At 41.7% G+C, this 17,157-nt stretch overlaps 1 protein-coding gene across 1 annotated transcript in view; it reads right to left on the minus strand.

The window, feature by feature from the left end:
• Positions 1 to 17,157, minus strand: part of ZCCHC2 (zinc finger CCHC-type containing 2) — a 59,315-nt gene that overhangs the window by 21,788 nt on the left and 20,370 nt on the right. The window contains exons 3-6 of the mRNA XM_050767518.1: positions 16,825 to 16,901; positions 14,608 to 14,679; positions 9,276 to 9,388; positions 1,309 to 1,403 (exon numbers count right to left, since the gene is read on the minus strand). Coding sequence (XP_050623475.1) covers positions 1,309 to 1,403; positions 9,276 to 9,388; positions 14,608 to 14,679; positions 16,825 to 16,901 — 357 coding nt within the window. The remainder of the gene's footprint in view (positions 1 to 1,308; positions 1,404 to 9,275; positions 9,389 to 14,607; positions 14,680 to 16,824; positions 16,902 to 17,157) is intronic.

Consider the following 17,157-nt stretch of genomic DNA (forward strand, 5'->3'; position numbering starts at 1 on the left):
TTCTCTTAATAAATGCTGTTGCTATCATTCAGACATAAATTTAACCCTGGAGTTGTGCATTGTGTCTTGGTCAACTAGTCATAAAGAGTCACATTTTTAATTCTGACTGATAATTACGTTAGCATTTAACACACTCAGAGAAACTTTAAAGGTTAGCCTATATAACACTCAATCATACTATTCTTTAACCTCTTTTTCTCCCACCTCAAATTGAGGAAATATGTGTTTTTCTTTCCCCTTTAAATACAGGAAAATATGACTCTGTTGAAAGCAGAGGGACAGTTTTAAAAAAGAAAAATGTTCCCTGCCATAGTAGCTATGCCTGAAGTTCAGCAGAAATTCTGCTAAAGGACACGCCAATGTTACTGACAAAATATTTGTAAAAGGCAGGCTGAAGTAGATGTGTAGAAAATTAAACACAAGGCAGACAGTGGTGAAAGCTGAAACAAGAGGGCAAAACTCAACATACGGAACATAAGAAAAACTAGCAAAGCTTCATGGAAGAGGTGATGTTTCAGCTGGGCCTTAAAACAGGTGTGATTTTAACAGACTATGACAAAAGGATGGATGTTTAAGTAAAGGTACAAATGAGCAAAGACACAGGACAGGCAATGGCTGGGCGTGCTGGGAGACAGAGCACAGGGAGCAGAAGGAAGCTCCTGGAAGGTCACAGTGGGGCCTGAATTTCAGACCAACCAGGAATTTAACACATTTATCCTTGTGATAATCCAGGGATACATTAGAGTGGGAAACTAGAATCTGAGAAGAGTGAGGGTTTACCTTTAATAGTCCTTGCATGAAAGAAAGGCCTAACTGTAAACAAGGGGATGGTAAGGAAGGGACATAAAGGAAGACATCCTTTGTCTGGCATGGGTTGTCCTTTCCGTGATGAAAACAAAGAGGCAGAGTGAGAAGAATAGGGCTAATGTTTTCTGTCTGATCGGCTGGAAAGGTCAACTGGAAACAGGTGACAGGAGGAAGACAGACTAGATCATACACCAGCACGTGGCACTGTAAGGTCTCCAGCCGGTGACGGGACAGTTCCTGCCCAGGAAATGAAGGACTGGCCACACCCCAAAGTCTAGAGAGACTCAGACCTTACCTTGGAATCAGTCTGCTCTGTTATATTAGCTTTTATACATGACTTTCTTTAAAACTGCAGTGTAAAACTCATTAAAAATGACAAATAATTGTATGTCACTATTCCTTAACTTTAACTAAAGTGACAAACCTACAAAAAATGACATGGTAAAGCAATAAAATCCAACAAAGAAAAAAGACTTCCACAGAGGGACAGAGGATGCTTACTGAGACTGTGTAGGGAGTCTGATGATATGGACTGAAAGAAGCTGTGTACTTTCTGACTCTGTAGAAAAGCTTGTGATGAACTTGAAAATAGCTGCCTGCATATAAAAAGAAGAGAGATTTGTTAATTTCAGGTAATGTTAATCCACAAGAAGCTCAGTTTCAATTATAAAGCAGACTTAAGTGGCAGTTTAATTCAGGTATGGAAAAATATTTTTCCTGTAGAAAAGAGTATTATTTTCTAATGTATTTCCTATGACAAGAAATCAGTAACATTTAACAAAACTCATTTGCAAGAATTGACAAAATAGGTGCATTTATAATTTTGTATAATCTAATGGTAAGGTTTCAATTCTGGCCCAAAAATGTATTATTCCAGCCTTTGCCCAAGTGGTCCAACAGCCACCCTTCTGTTCAGAAAAACAACTGCAATTTCTTTACTCTTCTTCACAGGTGGTGTTCTCCTCATTTGGCTGTACTATTTTTTTTTTTTTGAGACTGAGTTTTGCTCTTTTTGCGCAGGATGGAGTGCAATGGCACGATCTCAGCTCACTGCCACCTCCGCCTCCCCGGGTTCAAGCGATTCTCCTGTCTCAGCATCCCGAGTAGCTGGGATTACAGGTATGTGCCACCATGCCTGGCTAATTTTGTATTTTCAGTAGAGATGGGGTTTCACCATGTCTGTCAGGTTAGTCTCAAACTCCTGACTTCTGGTGATCTGCCCACCTCAGCCTCCCAAAGTGCTGGGGTTACAGGCATGAGCCACCGAGCCTGGCCTCTGGCTGCACTGTTTTTTTTTTTGTTTGTTTGTTTTTTGAGACGGAGTCTCGGTCTGTCGCCCAGGCTGGAATACAGTGGCCAGATCTCAGCTCACTGCAAGCTCCGCCTCCCGGGTTCACATCATTCTCCTGCCTCAGCCTCCCGAGTAGCTGCGACTACAGGCGCCCGCCACCTCGCCCGGCTAGTTTTTTTCTATTTTTTAGTAGAGAGGGGGTTTCACCCCGTCTTGATCTCCTGACCTCGTGATCCACCCGTCTCAGCCTCCCAAAGTGCTGGGATTACAGGCTTGAGCCACCGTGCCCGGCCTTGGCTGCACTATTAAGGGACATTCCCACACTCTCAAAGTAGGAAGTTGGGAAGTTTGGGATGCTAAGAGTCCTGGAAAATATGGAACAGTCAATTATGTAGTTATCATATATTATACATACATTCTACAACCTAAGGCATGACTGACTGATGATTCATGTTGAATGTGTATCATGCCATGAGTCAAAGTTATCTCTGAAACCCAGCTTTCCTCATATTTTATTTATGTAATTAAGAGACTCCAGCTGGAGGTCTTCCCGACAGTGGTACCTGTAAAAGGGTTCTTGGACATACAATTAGAGCAGAATCTACTAGAAAGTTTACTGTGGATTTGAATACCAGTTCAATCACTTATAAGCTGAAGCACCCTAAACAGTTAGCCTTTCAACTTCCAATTTCTTATGGTTACGAGAATCAAACAGTACACATAGATAAACAGTCACCCTACCTACTACTTAGGTGCTTAACGTACAAATCCCATTCTATTAGTTTTGAACACTTTTAATGCTCATTTTAAATTTTAATTAATTTATCCCCCAAGGTTTTTGACCTATTATTCAGATTAATTACAAAATCAGATACCAACAGATGACCTTTATGGGCCAAAGTTGCCTTGTATATCATGCAAGATTGTTTCTTCGTATTCTAATGTGAAAGTAAACATTCAATAGGAAGACATGGGTGAAATTAAGAGATGAAAGAACTGAGATCTGAATTCAGGAGCAAATCTAGATTTCCAGGTCTGAACATATTACCTAAGGCTGACTTTAAAATCCAAAGGCAGTGGTGGAACCCACACCCAGTCATGTTAGAAACCAACCGGTCAAAAGCACAGGCACACCTTCAATTCAAGGCCTGAGTCCCAAGGAACAGCCCAGATATAACTCCAAATCCTATGTACACATCCACTACAGGAACACTGAGTATTACATTTAAACCACAAATGAGATAAAGGCAGGGGACTGAAATCAGCACACAAACTAAAGTCAAGGCTCATTAATGAATAACCACAAGATGGCAATTATACTGATATTAAAAAATCAAAGTGGCCATAAACTACTTGATAAATCAAATCAATAAGAAAAACAAGCTTACATTTTGACATGACAGAAATCATCCAACCCCTAATGCACATTTCAGGCCGTATTTTCATTTTCCTAACCTATAACATATTTGAGACTAAATGCAGTGTGTCCTGTACCAACCAAGATCTGCATCACTTACAAACACTTCCTATTTCTCAGTTTCCTTTCTTCTCCCTCCTTTATAATTGCTACACTTCTGAGACACAAAGGATGACCTACTAATTTAAAACCCACAAACTGAGAAGGAAGTGTCCTGACATCCTATTAATGGTGTTGAGGCCACAGGCGAGCCATTTGGGAAAAGATACGAATCCCCACCATACTCCTTACATCAAAAAAATTACAAATGAATCCAAGATTTTTTTTTTTTAAAGGATCAGAAGAAAACATTTTAAAAATATTTTTTGAAACATATTTCAGATATGTTTTCAAACATATCTTTGAAAAGGTCTTTCTAGGCATGACACAAAACCCTGAAACCACAAGAGAAAAGATCAATAAATCTGACTACATAAAAATTTAAAACACCTGTATGGTCACGAAGTAATCGCAAGCAGGGCTCTTTCCTTTATCTAACAAGTAACTCTTCCAATCAGTGACACCAATAAAGCATGAAAGGCCATTCACAGGGGGCGGCAAAGGCTACTCAAACACAAATTGAAATCAGACTGTCTTTCTTTCTGAGATGGGCGAAGAAGAGCAATTGAGAATGTTTTGAGTCTGCTCAGGTGGGAGATACAAGTATGAGGCCTCAGAGGATATAAAGTGCTGCTACCTTTTTAGAAATAGTTTGAAAATATTACATGTTAAAAATACATGTCACTTTTGACCAATTAAAATATTTCTATAAATTGATCTTACAGATAAATGTATCCATATGTGTTAACAATATATACCTGGAGAGGACTGCTTGAGCCTAGGAGTTTGAGATAAGCCTGGGCAACAGAGCGAGGTCCTGTCTCAAAAAAAAAAATTAATAAAAAGTAAAAAATTAAATAATCATACACCTGTACACTGTAGTAGTTTAAAAATATTTAGAAACAACTAAAATGGACATAAAATATGCTGATTAATTACAGTTCAGCTAAAAAGGAATATTACGTAGCAAATAAAACAGCCATCTTTTTACATGTATTGATGTTACCATGTCCCAATATATTTAAAGAAAAAGGTGGCAGAAAAGTACTAATATGTATAAAATACTTCCGTTTGGATAGTAAACGAAATACATATATACACACATAAATCTAAGGGCATTTATGTGCACAGAAAATTTTGGAAAAGTTAGACTACTTTAGCTGTTAGAGTTGGAGAATGGGAAACTGGGAAATTTTCTCAGTCCACACTTCTGCATTCTTCAAAATTAGCTTTAATAACATCTTTACACTAAAAACGCTTAAAACACACAGACACAGACATGCACAAGAGGCCAAGTATGATCAAAGCTGAGGAGAATCCTAAAAGCTTTAACAAGAAGTCACACACATACTTTGTTTTTTTTAAGAGACAGGGTCTCACTCTGTTGCCCAGGCTGGAATCCAGTGGTGCAATCACAGCTCACTGCGGCCTCAAGCTCCTGGGCTCAGGTGATCATCCCACCTCAGCCTCTGGAGTAGCTGGGATTACAGGTGTGCACCACCACACCTGGCTAATTTTTACCTTTTTTTTTTGTAGAGATGGGGTTTCACTATGTTGCCGAGGCTGTTGGCCTCAAACAATCCTCCTGTCTTGGCCTCCCAAAGGGCTGTGACTACAGGCATGAACCACTGTGCCCAGCCGCTTACTTTTTAATTGGGGTCCTAGCTGAGAGCCATTTTTTGAAAATGGCTCCTTCCAGAAATAGTTAATTTTTTCCTTCTGAAAATCCCAAACTTACGAACACAGTACAAAGGCTTTTTTCCTAAACCATAAATACCTGATATAATGGCTAACTCCTGGAAAGACATCAGTATTTCCTGTGTTCTCCTACAATCAAAATCAGGAAATTAACACTGACCAATTTTTACTTTCTATTCCTCAGATCCCATTTAAGTTTTGCCAATTGACCCGTTTCATATCAAAGATCCAGTTCAGCATCTGGCACCACACTCAGCTGTTGCACCTAAGAGGACAGGCTAGGTATACTCTGGAATGCTGTCCATGGTGGTTTGTCTGAGGGTTCCCCGCAATTAGATTCCTGGCAAGAACAGAGCAGTGGGGCTGTGTGCTTCTGCTGCAGCCTGTCTCGTGGAGGAGATGCTGACTGCCCACCTTTGATAAGTTCACTTCAGCTGATTACAATGGTGCACAACAAGGCTTCTCCACTCTAAAGTTACTCCTTCTCCCTTTACGATTAAGAAGTATTATTCTGTGAAAAAAATTCTGGGAAAGGACTTTGATACTGTAAATATCCTATTCCTCAAACACTCAACCTATTCACTTATTATTTATTTCAACATGGACTCACGGTTTCCTATTTTATGCAATGTACTATTATTATTTGTCCTGATGTTCTATTTACCCTAGATGTGACACTAGAAGCCCCGTCAAGCTGGCTCTGTCCTTTTGACAAAACTGGATCATTCTTTGAGCACACCCGTGTTTCCTGGCACCACAGGCTCATCTTGTACTTTTCCTGCCCCAGCCCTGAAATCAGCTTTTCAAAACTTCAAGGAACTCTAGTTCCTTTTAGAGGAGCTCTAGTTCCTTTTAATGGAGAATCACATAGAGAAGTCAAGGTCTGGGCACAGGTATGCCCACTGTTACTGGGATGTTGCTACTTCCAGACCCTTTCAATGAATCACACATATGCACCCATATCTATTTCTGTATCTGCATATACTAGATACCATGAGTTCACACCAATGACTTCAATTCCAATCAGACACTCTAGGGATCAGGGTTCAACGTGGTTTTGTTGCTTTTCATAGGATAACGCCCTTTTCCAAAAGAAAGAAACCTGGTTCTCACTGTCCTGAATATATTTACACAGTTGCTCCAATCCCCTACAACAGGCTCTCTCCTCTGTCGCTGCTGCTCCCTTCCAACCCCTGGACGGGTGCCCTCCTGGCCCTGCCTAGGCTTCAATGGCCTGCTAGGCCATTGCTCCATGCATCTGCCCTCCTCACTCTCTTTGAGCTCTGTGACATGGGCCAGGCCTCCCACCACCATTGCCCATGACAGAATGGCTTCCTCACCCCACACAGGTGCCCTTCTCCAGTCCATCAGGGCACATCCTCCTATTCTGATGCTGCTGTCTACCTTGCTCTGCCCCACTGAATGGCTTTAGGACTTAACTGGTCAGAAGGGACAGGAAAAAGAGAACGGGAGCCAGCAATGACTTTTGAAACATGATAGTCGTACAAAGAATGCAGTCAATGGTATTACTAAGACCTGAACCACATAGTTCAGCATATCTCCTAGAACACACAGGCATCAAGGGTTTTTCCGAGACAGGGTCTGGCTCTGTCATCCAGTATGGAGTGCAGTGGCACTAACAGTTCACTGCAGCCTCAAACTCCTGGGCTCAAGTGATCCTCTCATCTCAGTCTCCTGAGTAGTTGGACCTACACATGCCACTACACCTGGCTAATTTGTAAAATTTTTTGTAGAAACGGAGTCTCATTATAATGCCCAGGCGGGTCTCAAACTCCTGGCCTCAAATGATCCTCCTGCCTCAGCCTCCCAAAGTGCTGGGATTACAGGTGTGAGCTACTGTACCCGGCCCTCTCCCTCTCTTTCTCTCAATCTTTCCCCTGTGCCCTTTGAGATTCCCCAAATATGCAGATTCTGTGCAGGCAGCCTGTATCTCCTTATTTCTGATACAATCTGCCCAGCCCCTGGACTCCAACTGTGCTCACTGCCACTCACGTGGAAGCTGAGCCTTTCCCCACAGCCTCCCAGCATTCATGCGCCGGCACTACCGTGACTCAACCTGCCACTCAGCCGCTCTGCGTCAACTGGACCTAGTCTATGTCACGCACCAACCTTTAGGTCACTCTTCCATGCTTATATTCAATTTTGGCCCTGGCCTGTCTCCTCCATTCCAAATCTTCTGTCATGCTGGGAGCCTACACGACCACATGGGTGTCTGCATGGGTGACCCACCTGACACTAGGCTCTTTGGCCGCCTTTTCCCCAGTAATTTCCTCACATTCCTATCTTCTTCTAGTATCTTACTTCCACTGTCACACCCCAGATCTTGCCATACAATGAAAATACTCTCCCACTCCCAGATTTCTGCTTGTCTCCACTGGGGAGCAAACATCCCCTTCTTTTCAGCCTCGCACATCCTGAGAATACTCACTGGTCCCAATTCCCTGCTCAGGAGGGGGCCGCAAGAGTCAATGACACACACCTCTGCTCTCCCTTGGGAAGTCGGCTTCCCAAACTGGGCCACCTCAAGTTTAGAAGGCAGATGATAGGCTGTCTTACTTATGCCCTGAACCTAAGCCATATAGGCTCCAGCACTGCTTTTTATGTCATGTATTTATTAATAACTGCAAGTTTCCAGTAAAACAGCATGTTTCCTTGGCCATTATTCCTGAATTTATGTCCCTCCTACAGGGAAGCCCTCAGAGAGGTGAGCGCCACGACTGCCAAAACCATCCGCTGACCTCCACCGTCACCTCTAGATCCACTCACCCAGCTGCCTCACTCTCATCCCAATGAGACCCTCACTGCTTAATTACCCGATTACTCCCATGGCACCTGTTTTCCAAGCACAGTTCATTCCACTCTAGCAGACTCACCTATTTTCACTTCCTAGTCCAGCTTAGATCTTGTAACTGCCCATCATTTGTTAAAAACTGAACATTTTTCCCCAAATTTCCTTGCCTCATTGTCTTGCTGTCACATCCAAGAAAGCCTTATCCAGGATACATACAACCACTTGCTTTCCTGACACTGGACCTGAGCTGCCGGGAAACATTTAAAAAATAGCTCACACAACAGGACAGACCAATACCACGAAAACGTATTGATCTTCAATCTCAAATGGACTCCACACCTTGCCCAGCTCACTTGACTTCCTTCAGCAGGTTGTCCTCCAGATCTCCACACAATGATGTACATCCCCTCTACTCTCAAGCATGTGATCCCACACCCTCAATCTACCCATTCTTAAGCAAACCTCTTACTTTAGAGAAGCCATTAATTGGGCAAAAGATCCCTCAACTTCCCATCATGAAACAAGTACATTTCCCTACATCCACACTCATCCCGCCTCCACAGGGCCCTTGTGCCGCCGACGACACGCCTCGCCTGTGTCTTCAATTTCTTCCTTTGTGAGCACATGGGAGGCTCCCGGAATTAATCCAAGATCATCTCATCTAAGCGGGTCTTTCCCAACAAGCCCAACAACCTCATGTGGGCAAAACCTTGACCTCTGGCAGCACCAAAGCTCCAACAGAGCAACGGCCAGGAAGAGCAGGTGCTGGAAAGCAGGGCTGCCTTTCACTCTCCCACCCACCAGCCCACGCACTTGACAACTTAAATAAAACATCTCTTCAAAGTGGAGCTCCTGGACAAAGGCCTCTTTCAATAAGTATTTTATAAAGAATATAAGAGGCTTTATTCAGTATCTGCATATTTCAGAAGCAACTAACTTTTATGATATGAGAGAACTAAAGAGTACAATGATAAAACTAGTTTGGTATCTTTTACTATGAGCCTAGACCTATATAGCACAAGGATAACATGTCCATTTTAAGAAGTACGCCAGAGAAAGATCTCTCTGATTCCCCCACCTGAAGACCCCATTTGGAGTGGCGCTTTGTCCTGTCTGTATGCTGCTGAAACAGGCGTTAGGTAAATCATTACCTTAGGATGGGCTCTAGGTCAGGATGTCGCCGTTCTTCCCTTTTCAAGGAACCCTGATTCAGGGCTCTTAAGATGGTCTTGTCAAAAGTCTCTGAAGACAGTTCCTTTGGAAGCTAGAAAAGAAAAACCACAATATCCAATGTTAAGTTTCTCACTTACTGGTAAATATGTTACAAGTCAGATGCATAAAATGAAGACTACCTCCTGCTCATTATTTTCCCAAAAGCAGTTTGTTTCCCAAATCTTCATAACACCTGACCCCATAATGAAGCAGCACAGACCTTTCCTACTGGGAAATGCACCATCTTCTCATCGTACCTCAGGGCTCCCCCAAGTGCAGGGCAACCCACAGCATTCAACATGTTCCTGGGACAGGAGGACGCCTGCATGGACCTTACACTCTGGCTCCACATGCCACACTGAAATGACACCCATGCTAAGGTTCTCGAGTTAAGGTGAAGATTCTTCTGTTCAGCATAGCTAGTACTATTTTTACCCTGGAATAGTATTCCAAGGAGTGTTATCTGCGCCTTTGCCCTTAGCACTTTTGTGCCTCCTGTTTTATGTTTCACTCTCAGGCAATGTCAGATCACCAGTGCTATGCAGCAAATAAAGAACTGAATATGAGAGACAGGTGAGAAACCCTCAATATTACTTATTTATATAAAAACCACGCACTGGAGGTGCCTCACATGATTGAGGCAATCAGATCAATGAAAACCACAAAAAAATCAACACTTGGCCAAGAAAAATTTTAGATTTTAAACAAAATGTAATCAGTTTACTTTTTAAAAATCCTAGTAAATTGATTATTCATAAGCCAACTTTTCAAGTCTTTGAAAAATTCAAAGTTTTAAATCTGACTTTTCATAACTAATCTGTGCTATTACTGGCATTTTCACTAAAATACAGAGTAGAACCATTAACAGTATCTGAGAAGCCACAGGAATACAAAAATATATACTGATTGTTGATTTACATATTGAGCTCTGAGAAGTCCAAAGCAAATTTTCTTATGAAAAGTAAATATTTTTAGTCAATTCAGAAACGAGAAATTTAGCAAAGGTAGCATAAAGCACCCCTCACTGTGGCACCGGAGACTGCAAGATCAAGATGCCCTGTCAGAATGAAGTCCCTCTGGTCAGATGGAAGGCTCTGTCGGCATTCCACACACCCACTGTGGAAATCATGCCCTCTGACCACCAACAGGAGAAACAAGGTCTGAATCTATCCATCTTTTTTTTTTTTTTTTTTTTTTTGAGATAAGAGTTTTGCTCTGTCACCAAGACTGCAGTATAGTGGCATGATCTCAGCTCACTGCAACCTCCGCCTTCTGGGTTCAAGTGATTCCTGCCTCAGCCTCCTGAGTACCTGGGATTACAGAGGTGCACCACCACGCCTGGCTAATTTTTTTTTTGTATTTTTAGTAGAGAATGGGATTTCCATGTTGGTTAGGCTGGTCTCGAACTGCTGACCTCAGATGATCCACCAGCTGTGGTCTCCCAAAGTGCTGGGATTACAGGCGTGAGCCGCCCTACCCGGCCTCCATTTTCCAAACAAAGAAATCGCTCATTTCAATATTTATATTTTGATATTAGCATTTTAATACAGACTTAACAGCACCAGGCATATATCCTACTACCCATTTTAAACACAATTTATACTGAATATCTGTACACAGCCAAAGAAAACCAGTGTCAGTGAAAAGTCTTTTTCAACCACCAAATCACTGATGGTTGTACTGAACGCTGAAGGCAACAGCGTATAAATATTCACAGTTCAGTGACACTGTTCACGTTGCTGGGCAGACTGCAGGTATGCGGTCATCAGCATGTGCAAACTGATTTATTTTCAAGTGATTTTTATGTTCAACTTCCAGGGCCTACTTGCAGTCTTAAAGAAAGGCTCATTTGCTTAAAAAAAAATGTATATATATATATATATATACACACACACACACACACACACACATACATACAGTTTAAAATCATGTCTTTTATATTCTAGTCACGTGTTTTGAATTTTCTCACCTTTCAATCCTAGTTCTAGCAAACCCAGCCTCCCACCTCCAGAGCTCCAGCTCAGCCTCAGAACAAGTTCAGAGGAATGAAAGGTTTTTGCACTGAGCTATTACAAATGTTGCTCTCTAAATACGCTGAGACCAATGGATAATCTAATGTTTGTAGTAGTCCTTGTTCATTCAATCATTCAGCAAATTTTCAAACTCCCACCGTGCCCCAGGCACTGTTTTAGGAACCCTGATACTGCAGTGAAGGAAGAAACAAAAACCCTGGCTGCATAAGAGTAGACATTCTGATCATGAGAAACAACAGCTTAACTGCTAAGAAGAAAAACAAAACAGGGGACTAGACATGGTGGCTCACACCTGTAATCCCAGCACATTTGGCCAAGGTGGGTGGACTGCTTGAGCTCAGGAGTTCAAGATCAGCCTGGGCAACATGGCAAAACTCAATCTCTACTAAAAATACAAAAATTATCCGGGTGTGGTGGTGCATGCCTGCAATCCCAGCTAATTGGAAGGCTGAGGCATGAGAACAGCTTGAACTGGGGAAGCAGAGGTTGCAGTGAGCCTCTCGAGATGGTGTCACTACACTTACACCCCAGCCTGGGTGATGGAGCAAGACTCTGTCTCAAAAGAAAATAAATAAATAAATAAAAAACAACCCACAAAAACAGGTGAAGGGGGCCAGGATGCAAAGGACAGAGGCTGCTATTTGTATGGGAAAAAAAGACTTGAAATATTGACCTCCAAATCACATTTCCACACTACGGCAAGCTAGAAGTACAGGTCAATAGGGTCTACAGAATAAAAAGGGTGTTCATTTGCACATGTCAAAAGGACAGATTTTGCTCCTGAACTTTTTTTTTTTTTAAAGACGGAGTTTTGCTCTTGTCGCTCAGGCTGGAGTGCAATGGCACAATCTCAGCTCACTGCAACCTCCACCTTCTGGGTTCAAGTGATTCTCCTGCCTCAGCCTCCAGAGTAGCTGGGATTACAGGTGCCCACCACCACACCTGGCTAATTTTTTGTATTTTTAGTAGAGATGGTTTCATCATGTTGGTCAGGCTGGTCTTGAACTGCTGACCTCAGATGATCCACCTGCCTCAGCCTCCCAAAGCACTGGGATTACAGGCAAGAGCCACTGAACGCCGCCGCTCCTGAACTTGTGTAGATGATGTTAAAAGGAAGGTAAAAGAGAAAAAATGATAAGGAAAAGTATCATACAATAGGCAGTATGTTTACACAAGTACACAATGTTGCAGATTATTTCATGTAATTGAGAGGCACTTATACTATTTGAGAAAAACATTATATCCAAATACTGGCTAAGCAGGGTGTTCATTAATTGCTATGATTCTGAAGAATGAATTCCTTATTTGGAGTTGTATTTGTTTTAAAGCACCTAAGCTTTTAGAAAAAATGGGCGACTGAAGCAATGAAATCTGTCAAAGCACAAACAGCTGAAGCTTCCAGAGGGAAAGCCAGTAGAAGGCAGACTCCATGTGCTAGGCCCCAGCTGGCGGTCAGCTGCATGCTCTCTCAGCATGAGGGACAGGGAAGCAGGACCTCACACACACACTGGCACCAAGTCACTCGGTCTGGACCCCCACCTTTTCAAGGCTCTTCAGCCTCAGCTCTGTACTCCTGCAACTTGCCCACAATTCTGTTGTGGGAAGGACAGAAGAAGGGAAATGAAAACAGGCTGCTCCTTAACCCAAATGAAGCCTGTTCGTGATCACCTGTCTAAATTTTGATAAATTTCTTCTGTTCAGAGGAAAGTCAGAAATAACTAGAAGAGATTGCAAAAGTATGTGGAGGTGGGGTGAGGCAGCCCTGCTTAGCCGCCTCTGTAATTAGAACCTCATCCAGGCACTCATTTTCTCCAGCGGGGTGCACTGCCTGGCAGATGGAGCCTGCCCCGGCCCGAGCAACTCTTCCCTGGCATCCTCACGACTGTTACCATGACTGAGCACAGCAGCCAGAAGCTCACAGACCCATGCCATCTCCCTCGCCAAGGTGTCCAGAGCTGACATGTCACAGGCAGTGGCCTCTGGCATCTGGAAATGAGTAAAACTTATCCCCCAACCTTACCCAAGGCAGGTCACTAATGAGTGGGAGAAGGAGTCCTCAACCCTTAACTGACAGAGCCTAGTTTATAATAAACCAGAGGAAATTGGAACTATTTAAGTCATCGCTGGGTGCTACTTCATTCACAGGGACTAATAAGAAATTCAGCAGAATTCACACTTCGACAGTCTTCCTCAAGGAACCAGCATCTAATGTGCTATTCAAAGCTCTACAAGTTGATGAATAAAATGGTCTCTCATAGATTTAAGAATGATCTGAAAAGGATATACTTATGGTGACAGACAACCTAAAACTAGCACTAGCCTCAAAATATATGTTTAATAACTACACTTGTACCCAAAACTTAGTAACTGAGTTGGGAATGTTTCTGGACTTTGCTTTCTCTCTCTACTAACAATAAATTTTAAAATATTTGCTTACTGAAAAAGAATAATTTATCAACCATTCATACCTATTCTCTCTTTTTGATATTTATTTCTATCCACTTTTCAATCAAATCATATTAGTATAAAAGAAACAGGTGATGGTTTGAACAAAATGATCTAAGATACCTTTCACCTCTGGAAAGTCTGTAATAAAACGTTTCTATTATCTTCTTATTCCCAGTAGTTTGGAGATTCTATCATATGGGGGTGAGGTGGGGAGGAGCTGGAACTCAAAGAAGGAAGAAATGGAGAAATATTTCAGGGAAGTGCATAGCTGAATAGTCGTGAAATCTGAGAACTCCCACCAAGCGGAAGCAAGCCTCATCTGGTTCTGCAAACACATTCTCTACTAAGAAGTCCCTTTGCAAGCAGCCACCAATGATGCACATCTCTGCAGGAAACTAGGAACAGGCCTCCATTTTTTTTTTTTTTTTTCAAGTAGAGGCAGGGTCTCACTAAGTTGCCCAGTCTGGTCTTGGAACTCCTGGCCTCAAACGATCCTCCAGCTTCGGCCTCCCAAAGTGCTGGGATCACTGGTGCATGCCATTGTACCCAGCCTCCATTTTTTTTTTTTTTAAATGTAGAAATCCCTTCATCATTTCCTTATGTTGGTAATGTCAGGTAAGAAAACATGTTTAGAATAAGATGACGTTTTCCACAGCTAATGTTCATTTAGAGTTCTGAGCCAACCTTTATTTATATGTTTTAATTTTCCTGTTTTTTTTTTTGACGTTGAGGTTTCTGGATTCTGTATATTATATAAAAATCATTTTAACAACAAAATCTATACTTTTACCTTCAGTAGAAATTCCTGTAGTTCTTGGTGGGTTTTTGTTACTGTTGTGACTGAAAGATCAGACCAATTTACCTGATTTAAAAAAAACACACATATTATATGGTTATTCCTTAGGCAGGAACTGGCTAGAAAAAAGCCATGTGCAAAAACAAAGGGCCTTACTTAAATTTTACTAAGATTAACAATTAGAAATATAAAGTTAATCTGGCATTGTCATAATTTCAAAATTAGTAAAATTAACTGCACGTTGACATATGCTACTCAAAAACGTTCTAATAACTCTTTTCAAAATGACACTTTTTAAAACCTATCTGAAAATATGTTGTTTAGGAATTTTTCAGAAAGGGATATATTTATTTTCTATGAACTTAAAGAACTCTAAAATGACACTTTCGACAGTACAAATCTTTGCCACTCAAAAGGTAAAAATTCTATATCCTGAAACTTATTATGTATACATCCTTATTAAGTATACACCCTAGAGTTTACTGCCCTCTTTGGTAGTACCATTTCATATTTTTATGGAATTTATGGTTAGAAGAGACTTCATCTTTATCTCAATCTTTAAAATCCTATTAAGATGCTAGGGACAGGTATGATTACTTCCATTTTGAGATGGAGAAACAAGTTCAAACAAGTTAGGTTACTGAGGTATGACCCTAAGTAGGTGCAAGAGTCAGAATTGACATCTCTTGTGCTACCCCACCCACCACCTCCTCGATGCTTTTCATCCAGTGGACTCAACTGTGGCCCCCTAATAATTTCTACCCTATAATTATTTGAGCTAAATAAATATTTGCCCTATGCTACTGTCTAGACCTTACCAACTTGTAAGTAATCAGATACTTTAAAATAGACAAAAATTTCTATCTACGAGTCTAAAATTAATATCTTTATTAACTGGCACATTTCTTAAGTGATTTTTAAGTATTCAAATATTTGCAGAGCAGCTACTTGTGTTGGGCATTGTTCTGACTCTTGTGTCAGGGGATGCAGAAATGGACAAGACAGTTAAGTCTCCACTGACTGAGTTCACAGGCTAGTGCAGGAGACAGATCAAAGCCAAGTGAATATATAAGAATTTCCATCAGTGCTTTGAAGAAAACGCACAGGGCATGGTACAAGAACGGGGAGATGCACATGAGCTGGGGTGTCAAGAAGGATCTCTGAGGAGGGAGCTTTAGAGCCAGAAGGTGGCCTGTCCTCGGTCTGAGGGAATGGGGGAAGAGCATTTCAGGCAAGAGGACAGTGAAGCCTTCAGGAAGGCAAGCTGTGAGCTCCAGCAGCAAAAGTGGCCAACCTGAGCGTGGAGAGCAAAGAGCAAGATGCATGCCACAGTAAGACACCAGATTAGGGCTGAAATCTTGCAAACTGAGGATCTTTCTCCCTCAAAGCAAAGCTGGAGTTCTGAAATTCATTCAATGAGCAAGTCAGACATGGTGGGTTGGCTGAGGACGAAGATTCCTGCTCTCCATGAGAATATCTACTGGAAAGATCTGTGAAAGATACAAGGGCAGAGTACCACGGATGAAGGAGAAAACTCCATGAGAGAGGGACAGCCAAAATTTGGCAAGCAATGCCTTTGGAGAAGAACTGAAGTGAGGATGCACAAAAATGTGGCATGGTTCCACCTGGCTTCAGGATGTATGCCGTCCAACCTGAGGAGAAAGGACTGTAGCTCAAGCAGGGAGAAGTAAGGAAGATGTGAACAAGGAATTCCCAATACAGCTGACGGGCAGAAAGACACGGAAAGTCTTCACCTGGGAGCACAGAATCAGAGCTGGGCTCTAGAGCTAATCCCAGCTGTGGAAAGGACAGGCAACAAAACCAATCATGAGTAAGAAGACAGGGCAATGAAGTGGGAATAAAAGCGTCACAGAGAACAAAGAGGAGGAGAAAAATGCCAGGGAAAACAATGCCTGTGATCTTGACTTAAAAAACAATGGCATTTTTAAAGATATATCCTACATCTTAATTGTGTCCTTATATCTAAGGTTCTTACTTCTTTTTAATAAAATAGCCAGGGTTATTTTAATGTGATGTAACTTCAAAAAAACGTGGCAAACCATTCAGTAGTATATGACAAAAAATAGTACCTTCTCTTAATTAAAAACAAACACATATACCTTTTCCCTTAAATTAGCAAACCCACCCCAAGTTCTCCCAAAGATCACGGAGCACAGCATGTGGGGCATCTTTTGTGGGGAAATGGCTTACTTTGAAAGTGTACTCCCAGTATTTGTCAGCTCTTTTTCTCTGGACTCCTTTCAACACTATCTTCTCAATGTGTACAGCTGAAAGAAAAACACACGCGCTGACTTGTGCTACAAAGACTACAGACACATGTCACTTACCTAAAGTAACCCTAAAAGTTGACAAGTGCTTAACAATTAAGCTACTCACTTTCATGTTTATGACTGGTCTTAAATCATGAACTTAAAAAAAAAAGACAAAAAAACTGGAAGCACAGCGATGTGCCATCCACCCATGAAAAAAATTTTTTTCTATACCTATACAACATGCTGAGTGTTTAATTTCAAACACTCAGCT

Source organism: Macaca thibetana, chromosome 18, assembly GCF_024542745.1.
Source record: "Macaca thibetana thibetana isolate TM-01 chromosome 18, ASM2454274v1, whole genome shotgun sequence".
NCBI lineage: Eukaryota > Metazoa > Chordata > Mammalia > Primates > Cercopithecidae > Macaca > Macaca thibetana.